The 19,130-nt window shown below is 41.4% G+C and overlaps 1 protein-coding gene across 3 annotated transcripts in view; it reads left to right on the forward strand.

The window, feature by feature from the left end:
- Positions 1-3,104: 3,104 nt before the first annotated feature.
- The window catches only part of POLR3B (RNA polymerase III subunit B), a 136,560-nt gene continuing 120,534 nt past the window's right edge, over positions 3,105-19,130 (forward strand). The window contains exons 1-7 of one of the 3 annotated variants that reach the window (XM_077952563.1): positions 3,420-3,539; positions 5,122-5,166; positions 9,225-9,257; positions 11,830-11,886; positions 11,972-12,036; positions 14,591-14,666; positions 14,901-15,001. In XM_077952563.1, the coding sequence (XP_077808689.1) occupies positions 11,984-12,036; positions 14,591-14,666; positions 14,901-15,001 (230 nt within the window). In that variant the 5' untranslated portion in view covers positions 3,420-3,539; positions 5,122-5,166; positions 9,225-9,257; positions 11,830-11,886; positions 11,972-11,983. 3 annotated transcript variants of the gene reach the window in all.

The following is a 19,130-nucleotide window of genomic DNA, read 5'->3' on the forward strand; positions in this document are numbered from 1 at the left end:
GCTCTCCCTTAAACAAGATCCCCTATTCCTCCATGACAATGGTCAATTTTTCATCTGGCTACCATAAGCCATTATACATTAAGTGATAAGATAGTATTCCAAGATGTTAACCATTTTTCCCTCTGTGATCTGGTCTCTCTTTTTTCTTTTTTTCTTTTTTTTGAGACAGAGTTTAGTTCTTGTTGCCCAGGCTGGAGTGCAATGGCGCGATCTCAGCTCACTGCAACCTCTGCCTCCCAGGTTCAAGCAATTCTCCTGCCTCAGCCTCCCGAGTAGCTGGGATTACAGGTGCGTGCCAGCACCTCGGGCTAATTTTTGTAGTTTTAGTAGAGACAGGGTTTCACCATGTTGGCCAGGCTGGTTTCAAACTCCTGACCTCGTGATCCACTGCTTCGGGCTCCCAAAGTGCTGGGATTACAGGCGTGAGCCACTGAGCCCGGCCTTGTGATCTCTTTTCCCTAATTTCTCACCCCTCTATTCAAACCACTGGTCTTTTTGTACTAATACCTCAGGAAAATGACATGGCAGCAGAAAACAAAGAAATCATGAGACTGTTCCTGGCTTCTTGGTTTCAAAACTCCAGTTCCTCAGGGTATCAGGAAGAAGTTATAGATTTGACCTGGGGGAAGGACTGTAAGGGACTGTGGCAGCTATGGTCTAAGGGCCAACACCATTCAGCATTAGCCAATTGTTGCCATATAGGACTTTGGGACCATGGCTACAGGAGCCTCCTGCTTTTGAAGAGAAACTAGAAGCAATCCGGATTCTTAAAAAGTGAGTATAATATCAAACATCACCCGTTGCAATTTTTTCTTTCAACTCACTTACTCTACACAAATATATTCAGGAACAACTGATGGGTTAGAAGTTGGAAATACAAAGACAAACAAGATAGTTCCTGTACCAAGAGCTCAGTCTGGATAATTAGACACATAAAAAGAGGATATGGCATTGAGTGATAAGTCTTAGGTTAGTGATTTCCAATGCATAATCACTAGAAGGCAGCAGCAGGGAACTTACTAAAAATGCAAATTTGCAGTCCGGGTGTGGTGGCTCATGCCTGTAATCCTAGCACTTTGGGAGGCCAAGGCAGGTGAATCACCTGAGGTCAGGAGTTCAAGACTAGCCTGGCCAACATGGTGAAACCCCGTCTCTACTAAAAATAAAAGTTTAGCTGGGTGTGGTGGCACATGCCTGTAGTCCCAGCTACTAAGGCAGGAGAATCGCTTGAACCTCGGAGGCTGAGGTTGCAGTGAGCCAAGACCACGCTAGCTCATGCCTATAATCCCAGCACTTTGGGACGCCGAGGCAGGCGGATCACCTGAGGTCAGGAGTTTGAGACCAGCCTGGCCAATACAGCAAAACACCGTCTCTAAAAAAAAAAAAAAAAATTTCCTAGGTATGGTGGCACGTGCCTGTAATCCCTGCTACTCGGGAGGCTGAGGCAGGAGAATCGCTTGAATCTGGGAAGGTGCAGTAAGCCAAGGTCATGCCACCGCACTCCAGCCTGGATGACAGAGTAAGACTCCATCTCAAAAAAAAAAAAGCAAACTTTCAGCCCCAGTTTACCAATCAGAAAGCTGAGAATGGTTTAACAAGCTCTCCAGGTGATTCTAATACACCCTAAAGTTGGAGAACCACCTTGATAATGGAAAGCAAAGAAGACTTTGGCATAGACAACCAACACACTTGAGCCAACCTTGAGATCCTCTGCCATCTATAAATCACTTTCGCAGTCCCTTCCAGGCTAGATGCTAAATCGGTTGCAATCTGGTAATGCACAAGGATGAGACACAAGTTGTATCTTGTCTCCATAATAAGTAAATTGTAAGAACTTCAAAGGCAGGGTTGATTCTACTTTTGGTCTTTTTCCCATTCTTCTCATATTTCAGATGTCAGTGCAACACGTAGAAAATACAAGTACTGAAATTTAAGTAGCTCTTTAGGAAATAAGAATAATTAACCTGGTGCAAGGGTTCTACCTTTATGAGGGAGAAATTGGAAAGCATACATGTACTTACAAATTTTCATAGCTTTTCTTATTGTTCTAAAATATACATAAAACGTAGCATTTTAACCCTTTAAAATGATGTACAGGTCAGCAGCATTAAATACGTTCACATTGTTCTGCAACCATCACCTCTATCCATTTACAGAATTTTTGCATCTTCCCAAATCGAAACTCCGTACCCATTAATTAATTGGTGCACTTTGCCTTGTTTTTTCTAATAGGATTTTTCTTTCCATTGATTTGTATGAGCTCATTGTAAACTAGAGAGACCAGCCCTTTGTCTTCTGCCAATTTTTTTTTATTAATTCTATTCATTGGCGATTTTAAAAATTCTGTTCAGAAAATTAAAAATTTTCCGTGGAATCATAAAATCGTGTTTAGAATTATACTATGAAATCCTTTATGACTTGAGTGTTGCTATCTTGAAAACTTTCATCATCTCAACGTTATGAATATCTGCACTTACATTTTCTTCTAAGTTTTTGTTAACATTTCAATATTTAATCCACAAAGGTTTCACTAACATGTGTTTTCCCCAAATGGGTAATCAGCTCTTCAAACATTATTTACTGGACAGGCCATCCTTCCCCTACTAACGTAAATGTCATCTTTTCATACTAAATTTCTCCATACACTGGTATTTACTCCTACATCTTCCATCAGTGCTTTTGAGAATTTTGAACACTCTTCCATCACACGCATGTACCATCATTTATTTAATTTATCTCCTATTAGTAGGCATTTGGGACGTTTCCTGCTCTTCCATACTAAACAACGCATATAATTTTGGACTACATTAAACAATTCTCTGCCTCAGTGGTTCAAGTTGGGTAAATTATGCGTTTACACTTTTCTTCGGATTACTTTTAAAATGACAACCACTATGTTTTCCTGGTCTCAATTATCAGAGAATTGGCAAGAAACCTGACAGCTGGGGCTTAGGATTCCCCGCGCCAGACCTCTGAGCTACACCAGGAGGCGCAGTTTCCCTACTCCGCCTCGGCCACATCCGGGTTCCACCGCAGATTCGGGCAGGGAGCAGGCGGAACCTTTCTACCGCGTCTCTAGCTAACACGGCGGGGACAGTTTAGGCCTCCGCGCACCGTTCTCCGGGAGTCTTGCAGTTCGCTTGGTGCAGGGAAGGCGGGCGCGGAGGTTCTATCTGCTTCTTCCTCCTTCGTGAGCAGCATGGACGTGCTAGCGGAGGAGTTTGGGAACCTGACTCCGGAGCAGCTGGCTGCGCCGATCCCGACTGTAGAGGTGAGTGCCAGGCACTCATGGAGCGTCAGGGGCCTGGATGCGCCCTGAGGGGGCGTTGCCGGGAGTGCCGGGCCGCTAAGGGGCGGGCTGGAGGTTTGTGCGCATGCGCCGGGCATCTGCGCATGCTCAGAGCGTCGCGCGTGCCAGTCTTTTTCCAGAGCCGGCATCCGCGTGCGCGAGTGAAGGCTGAGCCCAGAGGAGCTGTCAGCCGCTGCAGGGGTCGAGAAGCCCCGCGGCTGGCTCTCGGGTTGGAGCTCTTCCAGCATAGGTGTGCGTGGGGAGGACTGGCCCTCGCACTTACTGTGGGGGACGTATTGCATGTTTGCAGTCTTACAAAGGACACTGGGGGCCAGGGAGCTCAGGCCGCTTGCATGAAGCACCGCAGCTGGCTGTGGGGGTAAAACCAGATCGTCTGAATTCCAAGCTAGTCATCTTGCCTTTTAACCTGAAGTTCAAGTTTGGGTTGCAGGGGAATTTTAAACGCCCTGAATATTTACTAAAGAATTTGCCTGTGTGTTTTCTCAGGGAGAGAGTCCATAGCTTTCATCAGATTCTCAGAAGTTAAGGACAGCTGTCTCACAGCGAGCTGCCCAATGAAGTATGGCTGTCGACATGTTTTGTTATCTGATAAGGCACATATCATAACCTCTCTGAGCCTCAAAATCTACACTGACGTGGAATAGGGAAGTGGAGACGTGGCCGGAGACGATAGCAAAGGAGAGATTTCAGGGAGAGAGAATAAGATACTTGAAACCTCCTCGGCAAGACCATTGGATGTTTTTGAGGAAGGAAAGTAAATCCAGTAGTATTAGAGTGAAGAAAAATAGAGGAGGAGAGATAAAAGACAGGGTTAAGTAAGGGTCTTGATTATGAAAAGTTTCAATAAACATCTGACAGAGCTTGGACTTTGTCTTGGAGCAGAGCTTTTGAAGGGTTTAAGCAGGAAAGTGATATAATCAGTAAATCTGTCGGATTATAGGAACCTCCTTGGCTAGGCGTGATGACTCACTCCGGTAATACCAGCAGTTTGGGAGGCCAAGGCGAGCGGATCACTTGGGCTCAAGAGTTTGAGACCAGCGTGGGCGACATGGCAAAACGCTATCTCTGCAAAAAATACAAAAATTAGCCGTGTGTGGTGCTGTGCACTTGTTGTCCCGGCAACTCAGGAGGCCGAGGTGGGAGGATCACTTGAGCCTGGAAGGTCGAGGCAGCAGTGAGCTGTGATTGTGCTACTGCACTCCAGCCTGGGTGACTGAATGAGACCTTGTCTTGAGGAAAAGAAAACAAAACCTCTTTATAATAATTTGACAAGTTAAGGAAATTGGATTAGCAGTTCGTCAGATTCAGTCTATGAGTGCATGCAATAGGCTGCTGATCTTCATCAGGTAAAACTGTGTGTGTGTGTTTTTTTTTTTTTTTTTGAGGTGGAGTCTCGCTCTGTCACCCAAGCTGGAGTGCTGTGGCGCGATCTCAGCTCACTGCAAGCTCCGCCTCCCAGGTTCACGCCATTCTCCTGCCTCAGCCTCCCGAGTAGCTGGGATTACAGATGCCCGCCATCATCCCCAGCTAATTTTTGTATTTTTAGTAGAGAAGGGGTTTCACTGTGTTAGCCAGGCTGGTCTCGAACTCCTAACCTCGTGATCCGCCACCTCGGCCTCCCAAAGTGCTGGGATTACAGGCGTGAGCCACCGCGCCCCGCTGCAAAACTGTATTTTAACCATGAAAAGTAAATATCAAGGAGCCAGCATTCCCTGAGCACTTGCTAATGTACCAGGCTCTGTTTAACCATAACATGCGTTATGTTATTTAATCCTCTGAAATAAGTGCTATTTTCACCCCCATTTTGCCAGAGAGGCCCAGAGATGTGAAGTAAATAGCCTTGCATTAGAAGCCTGGTAAGTGGCTAATCTGACTCTTGTCAGTCTGACTCTAGTCTTCATCCCTAACTGCTGATCGGATTGCTTCTCCAGAGAGCTGAAAAAATAAGCCTGGGAGAGTTCTATGTATTGTGTGAATTTACACAGCTATGAAGTGATCAGTGCTATAATTCCAGCCTTCTGATTCAAGAATAACAGTTCCTCTTCCTGCTCTCTGGATCCAGTCCACCATCACCTCTAAAAAGTCTTGAGTTCTTAATCTATGCTTATCTGAAACTTCATTCCCACTGTTTTCCAGCCCAGAACCACTCTCCTCTCTTACATCCTAACTCTCCTACCTGGCACCTGACTTGTCCCAATCCAGTCTCTTCCTTGCTCTGCAGCCAGAGCTGTCCATCTAAACACACAAACATGGTTATGTTGCTCCCTTGGTTAAAATTCTTCAATCTCTGTTGCTTTTAGGGCAAAATCTAGTGTTTACCATGTTTGTAATAAATTTCCTCAGTCTGACCAGTAGTTACTTCTCTAGCGTCTTTTCCCATGATTCTCCCCTCTCCCTCCCTTGAGATCTTTCTACTCTGCTCGTACAATTCCTTCTGGATCACTCTCCCATTCCTATTTGTAGATTAAATCCCACATATCTATGATACAACTTCCCTAGGAAGGCCTTTCCTGAGTCTCCTAGAAGATGGTAGATCTCTACTACTTGCTGCCATTTCCTTTTAAATTGAGATATTAAAATATTTACTTAAACTTTCCAACTTCAGTGTTTTCTCTAAAACTTTTTCTAGATAAGAGCTCAGTTTTACTTGAACTGGCCATGCCTGGTGTGTATTTTTTTGTGCTTATGGTAGTACAGCAGCATGGTAGTATGGTAGAAATAACACAAGCTTTGGAGCCAATTAATCAGTTATTTGTTGAATAAATATTTATCAGTATTACTGAGTACTTACCTGGTGGTGTATTATTCACAGGGTTTATATAAGTTCAAAAAATGTGTTTTCTGCCTCCCAGTGTGTTATAGGCTTATAGAGAGAGACATGTAAGCAGGTGGAATAACATGCAATAGGTACTGTGATACAAGTAGGCGAGGGGTGTATTGGTATTACAAATGTAGCTGGGATGTGATGCCTGAACTGAGTTTGCCAGATGTGGATGAAGTGTGGTGGTGGGGAAGCATTCCAGATAGAAGGAGGAGGCGTGGGCACAAGTACAGCTGCAAGCACAGCGTGTGATGTATGCCTCACTGTGGGCTCGAGACATGGTGAAGAGGGTGGGGAGGCACTGAAGAGGTGTAGAGAATGAGGTGCTCAGCTGTGCACATGAGGACATGCACACTGGCTTTAGTGTGTTAGCATTGAAAGGGATGAGCAGAAAGATTAGAAAGGAAGTATTGCCGCAGTCCAGGTGAAAGATTACGAGGGCCTCAACTGGCACAGGAGCAGAGGATAAATGCGAGGAAGGTTACAAGGAGGTCAACTCAGTAGAATTTTTGTTTTCCTGTCGATTAAGAGAAGTCAGAAAGTTAGGACTACCGGGTATCTAATTTGGGATTGACTAGGATAAATGGTGATATTCACTGAGATTGGGAATGGAGCTGGGGGAAGATTTAATTTTGGATGTACTGAGTTTAAGTAGCCTCTGAGGCTGTAAGGTATCACTGCGCAGTCAATAGTTGGAGGCGACAGGCCCATACCCAGTAGCTTACTGCAGCAGTGATATTCACTCACTCATTTATTTATTCATTCAGTATTTATTGGAGTCTTATATGTGCCAGGCACTGTGGTAAACAGGATAGACAGGGTCACTGCCTTTGAAAGAGCCCACATTTGGAAATGGGGGGCTGTGGGATGAGATGGGGGAAGCGAAACAACACTTTCAAACAGTGTTGTTTGAAATCCTCCATTCCCAACCTTACTTGAGAATGAGAAAAGACATCGCCAGGGATAGAACTTTGAAGAACACCAACGTTTACAGGTTAGCAGAGGAAAAGAGACGTGAGAAGGCCCGGCCAGAGGAAGGAAAGACATAAGAGAATGATGTCACAGGTCGTTATAAGACAGTGATTGGCATGGCCAGATACTGTGGAAAGGGAATGTGAGGGGGCATCAAGGGAGGTCTTTTGAAGTCACAGCCTTGGTGACCTCTGTCGAGCTGTTTCACTGGCAGGTAGGTCAGAGTCCTGACTATAATGGAATGAAGGAGTGGGAAGCGAGGAACGAGAAGCTAAATATGGGGTAATTTGGGAGAGGTCATAAGCTGAAGGGCAGGGAAGAAAGTAGTCAGAGGAGCTGCTGGGTCTTAAAATTTTTTTTGTTCTTTTTAAATGGGAAGATTTGAATAATTTACTAGTTTTAAATAGAACAGGTTGAATATCAACGACTGAACTGGGGCAAGGTTTACAGTCTTCAGGAGAAGGTTGGCAGGATTGTGTTCATGGCAGAAGGGTTAGACTTAGACCAAGGAATGGATGGTCCTTCCTTTGAAATGGGAGGAAGCGAGGATGAGAAGGGGTGTAGAGAAAGGAATTTGAAGATGTGGGAGTATTAGCTCATAGGGCTGCCATAACATAGTAACCACCAACTAGGTGGCTTAAACAAAAGAAATTTATTTTCTCCTAATTCTGGAGGTTAGAAGTCTGAGATCAGGGTGACAGCAGAGCCGGCTCCTTCTGAGGGCTCTGAGAGAGGATCTGCTCTGTGCTCTCCCCCACTATAGGTGTTTAAAACTCTGGCAATCTTTGGCCTCCCTTGGCTTGCAGAAGCTTCACCGAGACTTCTACCTTCATCTTCACATGGCATTGTCCTTGTGTGCATCTCTATGTCCAATTTCTCTTTTTTATGAGGACACCAGTTGTATCGGATTAGGGCTTACCCTAATGACTCATTTTACTTAATCACCTTTGTCAAGACCCCATCTTCAAAAGCAGTCACATTCTGAGATACTTCGGGTTAGGACTTTAGCATGTGAATTTTGAGAGGGACACAATTCAACCTATATCATTGTCATTCTTCTATTTTTAAATTTAGGTGTAATTTATATAATAAAAGGTATGGATACTAGATATTCGGTTACATTGGTTTTATATTTATGTGCTATATGTGGACATTTGCATCACTCCAGAAAGTTCCCTTATGACCCTTTTCAGTCTATCCCCCCAACCACCTTTTGATTTCTGTCATCATAGATTAGCTTTGCGTGCCTCCCTTCTGGAAAATGTTTTTGACTATATCCAGGTGTCTGCCACCCTGCCTGGCCACTCCTCGGTCTCCTTTGCTGGAGCTGCCTTCTACTCCTCCTCTCTAATTGTTGAATGTTCTTGGTTGGTCTCACTTTATGGAACTCTTCTCATCCACACTTCATAGGTGATCTCATATATCACATGCCTTTAATTACCATCCACTTGTTAATCTCTCCCTAGTTTATATCTCCCGGCCACTCCATTCCCAAATTCCAGTCTCATTTGTTGCCTCCTTGACATTTCCACCTGAATGTCTAATGCAAGCTTAACATACCCAAACCAAACTTCTGGTAGCCCCTCCACACCTAAACCTGCTGTTCCTACAGTGTTCCTCATCTCCATCAATTGTAACTCTGTCCCTCTAGTTGCTCAGGCAGTGTAGGAAGCTATCACCATATGTGCCATCCTTCTGTAGCCCTGAGATGAGCTCTGACCAGACAGTAGTTGAGAGAGAGTGGGAGGGAGACAGAACTCCCTTTGGGTCTTGAGAACCAGCTCTCCCACCAGATTCTCTGAGCCTTATTTTCCTTTTCTCAAACTGGCAGACTTCACTTAGGAAGTGTCATGAGCATAAAAGAAAGAATTGAAAAGTGCTTAAAATATTGAGTCATCAAGAAGGGATTAAGTTATATTCTGTTTAAGAAATCTGTAGTGTTATGTATGTATGTATATACATATTTATATGCATATGCACACATGTGATTGCCATAAAAATGTTAAAAATTGTTCTTTTTGTTTTGACTTACTTTCCTTTGCTTATTTTGGTACATTAAAATAACATGAATGTACTGTTGTTGGTACAGAGTTCTGATATTCTTCTTGTTTTGGCTCACAGGAAAAATGGAGGCTGCTTCCAGCATTTTTAAAGGTAATTGTTTCACATTTAATAATAATTGGTTATTTTTCAGATGAAAAGGTCAAGAAATAAGCCATTTTTTAAAGATTAAATTTTTGTCATCAACATTTTTTGATTTTGTGTAGCTGTGTTGCTAGGTTTTGGAAATACAAGGAATTATAAGGTAAAATCCCTGCCTGAAAGGTGCTGGTTTGGGGAATGGTAGTCTAATTTTAGAGAGAAGTAGTAGTACATGCATAGTAGCATGGCACATGATTGAAAACCAAAGTGCTATCAGCAAAAGAGCGATGGTCAGAGAGGGCCACCCAAATGAAGTGAGACATAAACCACATCTTAAGAGAAGAAGGTTTAAGCTGAAAGCTGGGTGCAGAGAGTATGGCTTAATCAAGGTGTTCAAGAGGAGCCTCCACAGGGTCTGCAGGAAACAGCGACCAGTCAAGAGGAGTTGCTGAATGTGATACGATGTGGTGTCGGGCTTCAATTCAATTTCCAAGAGCTTATGCTAAGAAGTAGTGAGTACCACAGCGAGAGACCACTTGGTACCCGCTAGGATAGCTATGATCAAAATAGAATGTTAATAAGGGTGTGGAGGAATGGGAACTGTCCACTGTAGGAACGTAAAGTGTTATAACCACTTTGGAAAACAGGCTGGCAGTTTCTCAAATGGTTAAACAAAAAGTTACCACATCCTCCAGCAATTCCACTCCTAGATATCTGCCCACGAGAAGTGAAAACGTGTCCATGCAGAAACCTGTACACAAATGCTCATAGCAGTGTTATTCATAATAGCCAAGAGTGGAAACAACCCAAATGGACATCAGCTGCTGGATGGATACACAAAATCCGATATATCTGTACAACAGAGTATTATTTGGCAATAAAAATAAATTGAGTATATTACCTGCTGCAACATGGACGAATCTTGAAAGCATTGTGCTAAGTGAAAGAATGGAGACTTGAAAAATGAGGCTGGTCACGGTGGATCATGCCTGTAATCCCAGCACTTTGGGAGGCTGAGGTGGGCAGATCACGAGGTCAGGAGTTTGAGACCAGGCTGGCCAACATAGTGAAACCTCATCTCTACTAAAGATACAAAAAATTAGCTGATGTGGTGGTGGGCCCCTGTGATCCCAGCTACTTGGGAGGCTGAGACAGGAGAATCGCTTGAACCTGGGAGGCAGAGGTTGCAGTGAGCCGAGATCGCACCACTGCAGTCCAGCCTGGTGACAGTGTGAGACTCCGTCTCAAAAAAAGAAAAATGAGTAGAGTTTTGTCTCTACTCATTTTGAACTCTACTCTAGAATTCAGTTGGGTGTTATGGGCAGAGGGAAGAGTGCTGGGAAATGAGGCTGGGAAAGTTGTCGGGGCCAGATTCCTGATCAGATTTGAAAGCCATGTTAAGGATTTTGCTTTTCTTCTAAAAGCCATAGGAAGCTATTGAGTTTCTAAGTAGTGGATTGACCAAGAATCAAATAAAATGGTCGTAAGGTCAATAAATTTTTCTTTTCCTCTAGGAGACCAGGTCTTGCTACATTGCCCAGGCTGGATTTAAACTCTTGAGTTTGATCCCCCTGCCTCTGCCTCCTGAGTAGCTGCAACTATAGGAATGTAACACCTTGCCCGGCTTTTTGTTATTTTTTAAAAGGAGCTGCACATAAATGGAGAAGAAGGTGCTGGGCACAGTGGCTCACACCTGTAATCCCAGCACTTTGGGAGGAAGAGACAAGGTGGATCATTTAAGGTTGGGAGTTTGAGATTGACTAGCCTGGCCAACATGGTGAAACCCTGTTTCTACTAAAAATACAAAAATTAGCTGGGCACAGTGGCTCACACCTGTAATCCCAGCTACTCAGAAGGCTAAGGCACCTGAACCACTTGATGCAGGGAGGCGGACGTTGCAGTGAGCCAAGATCGCACCCTTGTACTCCAGCCTGGGCAATACAGCGAGACTGTCTTCAAAAAAAATTTTTTTTTTTTTTGTTAAAAACTAAGATACAAATACACACATTAGCCTGGGCCAGAATCATCAGTATCACTGTCTTCCACCTCCGTGCCTTGTCCCACTGGAGGGTCTTTATGGACAATAACACACATGGAGCTATCATCTTCTAGGATAACAATGCTTACTTCTAGAATACTTCCTGAGGGGCCTGCCGGAGGCTCTTCTTGAGGAGGGGGTCACTCTTTTCAGAAATACACACTATGAAATCAAATCAAGTCGTAAGTCGTCAGGCGATAGGAATTTTTCAGCTCCGTTATAATCTTTATAGGACTGTTGTCAGATATATGCTTCATAGTTGAATGAAGTGTTATGTGGCACATGACCATATATTCACATACTCATATTTTGATTTCCGAAAGTCAGATTACTTCTCAAGAAGGAAAACTGTCGAGGATATACTAGTAAGATGATGCAGAAATGGAATGAGAACACACTAATGAAAAAATTTACTAAATAAAATTCATGGATTTTTTTTCTCACTTTGGTTTTGATAAAAATTTGATGTTCACCTATTATTAGATTCCATTATATGATTTATTATTTTGTTGCTAACCTGTTTACTTTCTCTTTCTATTTGTTTAGGTGAAAGGCCTTGTGAAACAGCATATAGATTCATTTAACTATTTCATTAATGTAGAGGTAAGCATCAGACATTAGAAATAGACATAAACTAAGGATTAATTGGAAGCCAGAGTCTTTACTAATGTTGCATTTTCCACTGCAGATAAAGAAGATAATGAAAGCCAATGAAAAGGTTACAAGTGATGCTGACCCTATGTGGTACTTAAAGTAAGGAACCAACTATTCTTAATTTGCTATGTTAGATCTATGTGGGTTACATCTAACATTTTTTAAAGTGAGTGAAGTTGCTATCAAAACTCTTTTAAAATCATCGTCTTGGCCAGGCGCAGTGGCTTATGCCTGTAATACCCAGCACTTTGGGAGGCCAAGGTGGGCAGATCACCTGGGGTCAGGAGTTCGAGACCAGCCTGGCCAACATGGTTAAACCCTGTCTCTACTAAAAATACAAAATTAGCCAGGCGTGGTGGTGCACATCTGTAATTCCAGATACTCAGGAGGCTGAGGCAAGAGAATCACTTGAATCTGGGACAGGGAGATTGCAGTGAGCTGAGACTGCCACTGCACTCCAACTCGGGCGACAGAACAAGACTCCGACTCAAAAAAAAAACAGAAAAAAGAAATCATTGTCTTTTATTAACTATAAAGTGCTCAAATTAAATTTTTAACTGGCAAATTATAATGAGTTATGGTTGGGAAATTTTTGAAACTATTAGATTTTATATATTTAAATTTTTATTTTGAAACAATGTTAAGCTTAAAAGAAAAACTGCAAAAATAGTACAAAGAGTTCTTCAATATTCTTCACCAAGCCTTCACTGATACTAACATCTTACATAACCATAGCACAATGATCAAAACCAGGAAGTCAGCACTGATATGATGTGGTCTACTAATCTGTAGACCTTATTTGATGTTTTCTCACAAATGTTCTTTTTCTGGTGTAGGAATCAGTCCAGAGCTCCGTGTTATGTTTAGTTGTCTTGTATCCTTAGTCTCCTCAATTTTTGACAGTCCCTCCATCTTTCTTGGTCTTTCATGACATTGACACTTTTGAACAATCTAGTCAGTATTTGTAGAAGTTCCTTTAATTTGAGTTTGTATGACATGTGATCATTATTAGATTGGGTTTTACTTTTTTGGCAAGAATACCACAGAAGCAATGTTTTGTGTTCTCACTGATTCATATTGGGGTTACAGATGCCAGTATGTTTTATTACTGATGATTTTAACTTTGTTCACTTGGTTAAGGTAGAATCTTCCAGATTTCTCCACTGAAAAGTTACTATTTTTCCTTTTGTAGTTAATAAGTATCTTATAGGGAGATTCTTTGAGGCTAGGCAACTACCCTTTCTCATCATAATTTCACCAACAATTTTTGGCATACATTGATGATTCTTACCTATAACAGTTATTATTGTGGGCTTACCTAAGGGTGAACCTTTATTTCTATCATTCCTTCTGCATTGATACTGGAATTCTATACGCAATAGTTTCCTCTTCCCCTCACTTATCTCTCTATATTATTAATTTATATCAATTTGGACTCATGGATGTTTTATTTTATTCTATGAGTACTATCATATATGTATCCAGTACTGTCATTTTTCTGTTGTTCAGACTGTTTCAGCTTTGACCATAGGGAGACCCTTCAGATTGACTCCTGTGTCCTTTCATGATGCCACCATTATTTTTTGAGCACTCCTTTGCTTTCTCACACTGTAAGATGTAGTTCATCTGGTATGCCCCTGTCCTAGATTTGGAATCAAGGAGCCCCAGAGTCTCCCTTTTGTTGGAAAATAGTACTTAGAATCCAAGATATGAACACTAAGATTTCAGCAGGCAGAGCTCAGAAATATGTGTATGTATATGAGCACATACATGCAGACACATCTATATTTCTTTATCCTATCCATTTTTACATATATTAAAAACCATGCAGACTGATACCTCCAGTTTCAGTTCAGCACTGCAGGACTCATTCTAACCTTTTTCCTTTCCTTAACTTTTATCCCAATAATGAGAAATCTGGCTCCCATTGTCTGCAATATTTAAAAAAATTTTTTTTTCAATCCTAGACTATACATAAAGTTTCAGAATTGTTAACTCATATCTCTGTGAGATAAAATTTACTAGAGTATAAGATCTGTGCACTGTCCTTTTTATCTTTAGCCTCTCAATGTCCAGTCACAATATTGTCTCCCAGGGTTACTTACTTTAGTTCTTTTCTTTATTTTTTCAGTATGTGAAACATTATGGTGTAAGAGTTAGACTTGCACAAAAAAGTATATTCAGAAAATAGTTGTTCCACTTCCAGTTCTTTCCACCCTGTTCCCAGCCACTCTCCATAGGTAACCATTCTCATTAGTTTTCGCTTTATCCTTTTTATCCTTCTTTTGCACAAATGAGCGTATTTATTTTTTTGCCTTTATGGCCTCATCTTTCTTTTACAAATGATAGCATATCATCAGTACTCTTTGCACTTTGCTCTTTCATTAAGTATCGTTTTTAGGGAGCTGTATGTCCAGTATTTTTGTTAAGAGATTTGTAATATTTTTTAAAAGATACTTTGATAATATTTCCCTTCTTTGTAAAGCTATATGTACTATCAGTTCAAGAAGATCTCCAATTTTAATATTTAATTTGTTGTCCTTAGCAAGATAAGCATATATCAAAACATAATCTTTGTATTTGGAAGGAAAATAGCTTGTTTGCTTTTATGATCTTTGAAGAAGTATAATTCGTACATTAATTTGCTTTTCAGATATCTTAATATCTACGTTGGGCTTCCTGATGTTGAAGAAAGCTTCAATGTAACTAGACCAGTGTCCCCTCATGAGGTAATTACGGACCTTACTTTAACTGGACTTGTTTGCTTTAACTCAGAGTGTGCCCTTAATATATACTCTTAAAAGATCATTTAAAAACAGGATGGGGGGGACATTCTTTTGAGAAAAAGGGATTAAAGTTCAATGTGGGCCATACTTCTACTACAGAAGGAGCACTTTGAAGTGGTCAGGACCCTGTTGCAGAGAGAAGGACCAGTAACTATCAAATTCCTGATTCTCTTTCAGTGCCGTTTGAGAGACATGACATACTCTGCCCCTATTACAGTGGATATTGAATATACCCGAGGCAGCCAGAGGATCATCCGCAATGCCTTACCCATCGGCAGGTGAGAAATGAAATCTGTATTAGAGCCACATTGCCTGGATTCCAGCCCCATGATGTGACCCCATTTCCTCATCTGAAAAATGCAAGAAATGCTGCCTATTTCATAGGTCCAATGAGTCAGCATGTGTAAAGCACTTAGAATAATGTCCAGCATATAGTTGTGGTCGTTACCATTTATTAATTGTAAAACCTTTTCTAAAAAGTTGAGGAAAATGTTTCCCTTTCCTACTGTAACTCTAAGCTGCTAGGGAAACACTAGGTATGATAGCATTTCCGTGAACTCTCCTGGACAGGCCTTGGTGGATTCCAGGTATATTCTGAGATTGAGTTTTCCTGGAATTTAACTTTTTCTCATCTACAAGTATTTAAGGGAGAAATTACTTACTTGCCTGGTACAAGTTTGGAAATGATAGCATCCACTTGTGCTTTTGCAATCTGCCTTTCCTGATTAGGGAAATACATTGACTCTCCTTTTAGAAATGGACAAAACCCACAATATTATGAGGTGAATAATGATATTAGACTTTAAACTTAGTCCACATAATTTCTGTTCAAGTGTTTTTCCCCCTCTCAAAAGTGCTAAGAGCACTTTTGAACAAATATCCATTTGTTCAGTAAATATATACCAACCGCCTATCACTTCTTATGTATGATGCTGAGTACTTAGGTGAGTAAAAGATACACAGAATATAGTTCCTATTGGCTACCTTCATTCACAGCTGTCAGGGAAGACTGGCATATGTAATTATGGCACCATCTGGTAAGGGGTCTAGAAGTCCAGAGTTTTATGGGAACATGCAGGTTTAACAAATCCTTCTCCTACACTTCCCTCAAAGGAAGGGGTAATTTGTATTGTTTCTCTCCTCATTCTTCAATTAGAAAAATAAGTAAGACATTAAAATATTCACCTTGGTTTTAGCAGGACTGTTTATCAGTGTTTTTGTTCTTGATTTTGTTTTTGTTTTTTTGAGACGGAGTCTTACTCTGTTACCGAGGCTGGAGTGCAGTGGCGTGATCTCGGCTCACTGCAACCTCTGCCTCCTGGGTTCAAGTAATTAGCCAGCGTAAGCCTCCTGAGTAGCTGGGATTATAGGCGTGTGCCACCATACTTAGCTAATTTTTGTATTTTTTAATAGAGATGGGGTTTCGCCATGTTGGCCAGGCTAGTCTTGAACTCCTGACCTCAGGCGATCTGCCCGCCTTGGCTTCTCAGAGTGCGGGGATTATGGGTGTGAGCCACCGCACCTGGCCTATCAGCGTTAAGATGAGAACGTCTCTCTTTCTTATACATGGACCATACTAGTGTCCATGTATAAGTTTTGGACCATAGCTAAATTATGAACTAGATTGACTGTTGTGAAGAAAAGGCAAGAGAGACTGGAGGAAAACATAAATTCGTAAGATTGATGGTTTAAATCCTGGTTTAAAGAGGGGCCATGTAACTAGCATTTGTTGAATACCTGCTTCGTGCCATACTGTGATAGGCAGTGTTGTTTGGTAGCCTCGCATTCATAAAAATGACCTCTAGTCATTAGAATGCTTATGTGTACTATGCATTATCTAAATTACATATAGAATCTCATTTATTTTTTGGAGTAAAAAGATTTTAGTTTAATCCAAATTATAGTTGTGCTTGGTTAGAAATCAAACAGTACATAAAAACATTTGATTCAAAACAGTAACCTCCCTCCCCTTCCTCACCTTTCATCCCATTCCCAACTTCGTGACTATTTCTGTTATTTTTTCTGGGGGTTGTTACATCCATAACTTTATTTTGTGTGTGTGTGTGTTGCAGGGGGTGGGGTTGTTTGGTTTTTTTTTTGAGACGGAGTCGCACTCTGTTGCCCAGGCTGGAGTACAGTGGCATGATCTCTGCTGTCTACAGCCTCCGCCCCCCAGGTTCAAGTGATTCACCCACCTCTACCTCCTGAGTAGCTGGGATTACAGGTGCCTGCCACCACGCCTGGCTAATTTTTTCTTGTTTTTACTAGAGACGGGTTTCACCATGTTAGTTAGGCTGGTCACAAACCCCTGACCTCATGTGATCCACTCGCCTCGGCCTCCCAAAGTGCTGAGATTACAGGCATGAGCTACCGTGCATGGCCAATATCCGTAACTTTAAATGTGATGCTTTGACCTCTATTTCTTGATACATTAACTGTAAACATTATGTTTTGCCTCCTGATATATGGGGTGTGGCTTAGCTTACCTGTGTCACCTACTTTGCTTCTCCCTTCCTCTTCCCGAATTTTCCTTCTTGTTTTTAATTCTCTTTTTGGTTACTGTAGTAACTGTAATATTCTTATATCTTCATGTCGTATTACATAACTTTAGTCAGTGTGTTCATTTCCCTTGATGTAAAATGACAATATTCTTATTTCTATCTTCCCATTACTATTTCCTTTTGAATGTAAGTTATTTTGAAGACTTAAGATTTCCCAATTGGTGCTTTATGTCAATTTTTGGAGCTTTGTAGAGACGTGTTTCTATAAATGTTTCGTGTTTGTTTGGAAACAAGGGGTGTTCTCCAGTTGTTTTGTGCCATTGTCTGTGTTTTTCCTTCAGATCGGACTTGTTAATTGTGTTGTTTAGATGTTTTGTATCTGCATTGCTTTTTGATTTGTTTGTTCTATCAGTTACTACAATAGGTATGTTAAAATCTCCCTCTGTGGTGGTGGATTTGTCCATTTTCTTTATGGTTTTGTGTATTTTTGCTTTTTTGAAGCTGTGATATTAGGTGCATAGAAGTTTAGAATTGTTAAGTCTTCCTAGTAAATTGAACCTTTGATTATTATACATTTATCTTCTTTATCTCTTGTAATATTCTTTGCCTTGAATCTTATTTTGTCTGCTCTTAGCGTAGCCACGTTTGCTTTCTTTTGGTTATATTTCTGGCATATCATTAAAGAAATTATTGTCTGTTTAATCTTTTATATGGGCTGGGCACAGTGGCTCACACCTGTAATCCCAGCACTTTGGGAAGCTGAGGCGGGCAGATCACCTGAGGTTGGGAGTTCGAGACCAGCCTGGCCAACATGGTGAAACCCCGCCTCTACTAAAAATATAAAAATTAGCTGGGCGCGGTGGTGCACATCTGTAATCCCAGCTACTTGAGAGACTGAAGCATGAGAATTGCTCGAACCCGGAAGGCAGAGATTGCAGTGAGCCGAGATTATGCCACTGTACTCTGGCCTGGGCAATAGAGCGAGACTCCATCTAAAAAAAAAATCTCTTAAATGTCCTTACGTTTTGAGTTTAGTTGAAGTAAACTGCATATGGCTACATTTTAAAAAAAATTGTCTTGAGAATTTAGTTCAATTATATTTGTTATATATATACATACATATATACATATATATTTGAATGTATATCTGTCAACTTATTCTATATTTTAAAGCTGTCTAGCTTTTCATGTTTCAAGTTTTTTCCATTTTTGTTTTTGGATAATGGAAGATTTTTTTTTCTCACCCTTCCCCAATTGATTTAAAAGTCATATGCAGTATTTCTGATTGTTTATGTTTATCTTAGAAATTTTGAAATGTATACTTAACAAAGTTTAAAAATAAACAATATCTTTATTCTCCTCCTGGCAAGAACAAAGACTTTAGAAAGCTTTTAAGTTGGATCAAATCAGTCACTTTGACTTATATGCTTTTGTTGTACCAAATTTTTGTTCTATCTTGTTTTGTTTTGGTCTTTTTGAGACGGTCTCACTCTGTTACCCAGGCAGGAGTGCAGTGGTACACTTATTGAGTGTACTCATTGAGGCTCACTGCAGCCTTAACCTCCTGGGCTCAAGTGATCCTCCCACCTCCAACCTCCCCAGTAACTGGGACTGTAAGTGCACCACCACACCTGGCTAATTTTTGTATTTTTTGTAGAGACAGGGTTTTGCCATGTCGTCCAGGCTGGTCTCGAGCTCCTGGGCTCAAGTGATCCACCCGCCTCGGTCTCCCAAAGCACTGGGAATTGCAGGCATGAGCCACCATTCGTGGCATGTTTTTTTTTTTTTTTTTTTTGAGATGGAGTCTCACTCTGTTGCCCAGGCTGGAGTGCAATGGCGTGATCTTGGCTCATTGCACCCTCCACCTCCCAGGTTCAAGCGATCCTCCTGCCCCATCCTCCTGAGT

Source organism: Macaca mulatta, chromosome 11 (assembly GCF_049350105.2).
Source record: "Macaca mulatta isolate MMU2019108-1 chromosome 11, T2T-MMU8v2.0, whole genome shotgun sequence".
In the NCBI taxonomy this organism is placed as follows: domain Eukaryota; kingdom Metazoa; phylum Chordata; class Mammalia; order Primates; family Cercopithecidae; genus Macaca; species Macaca mulatta.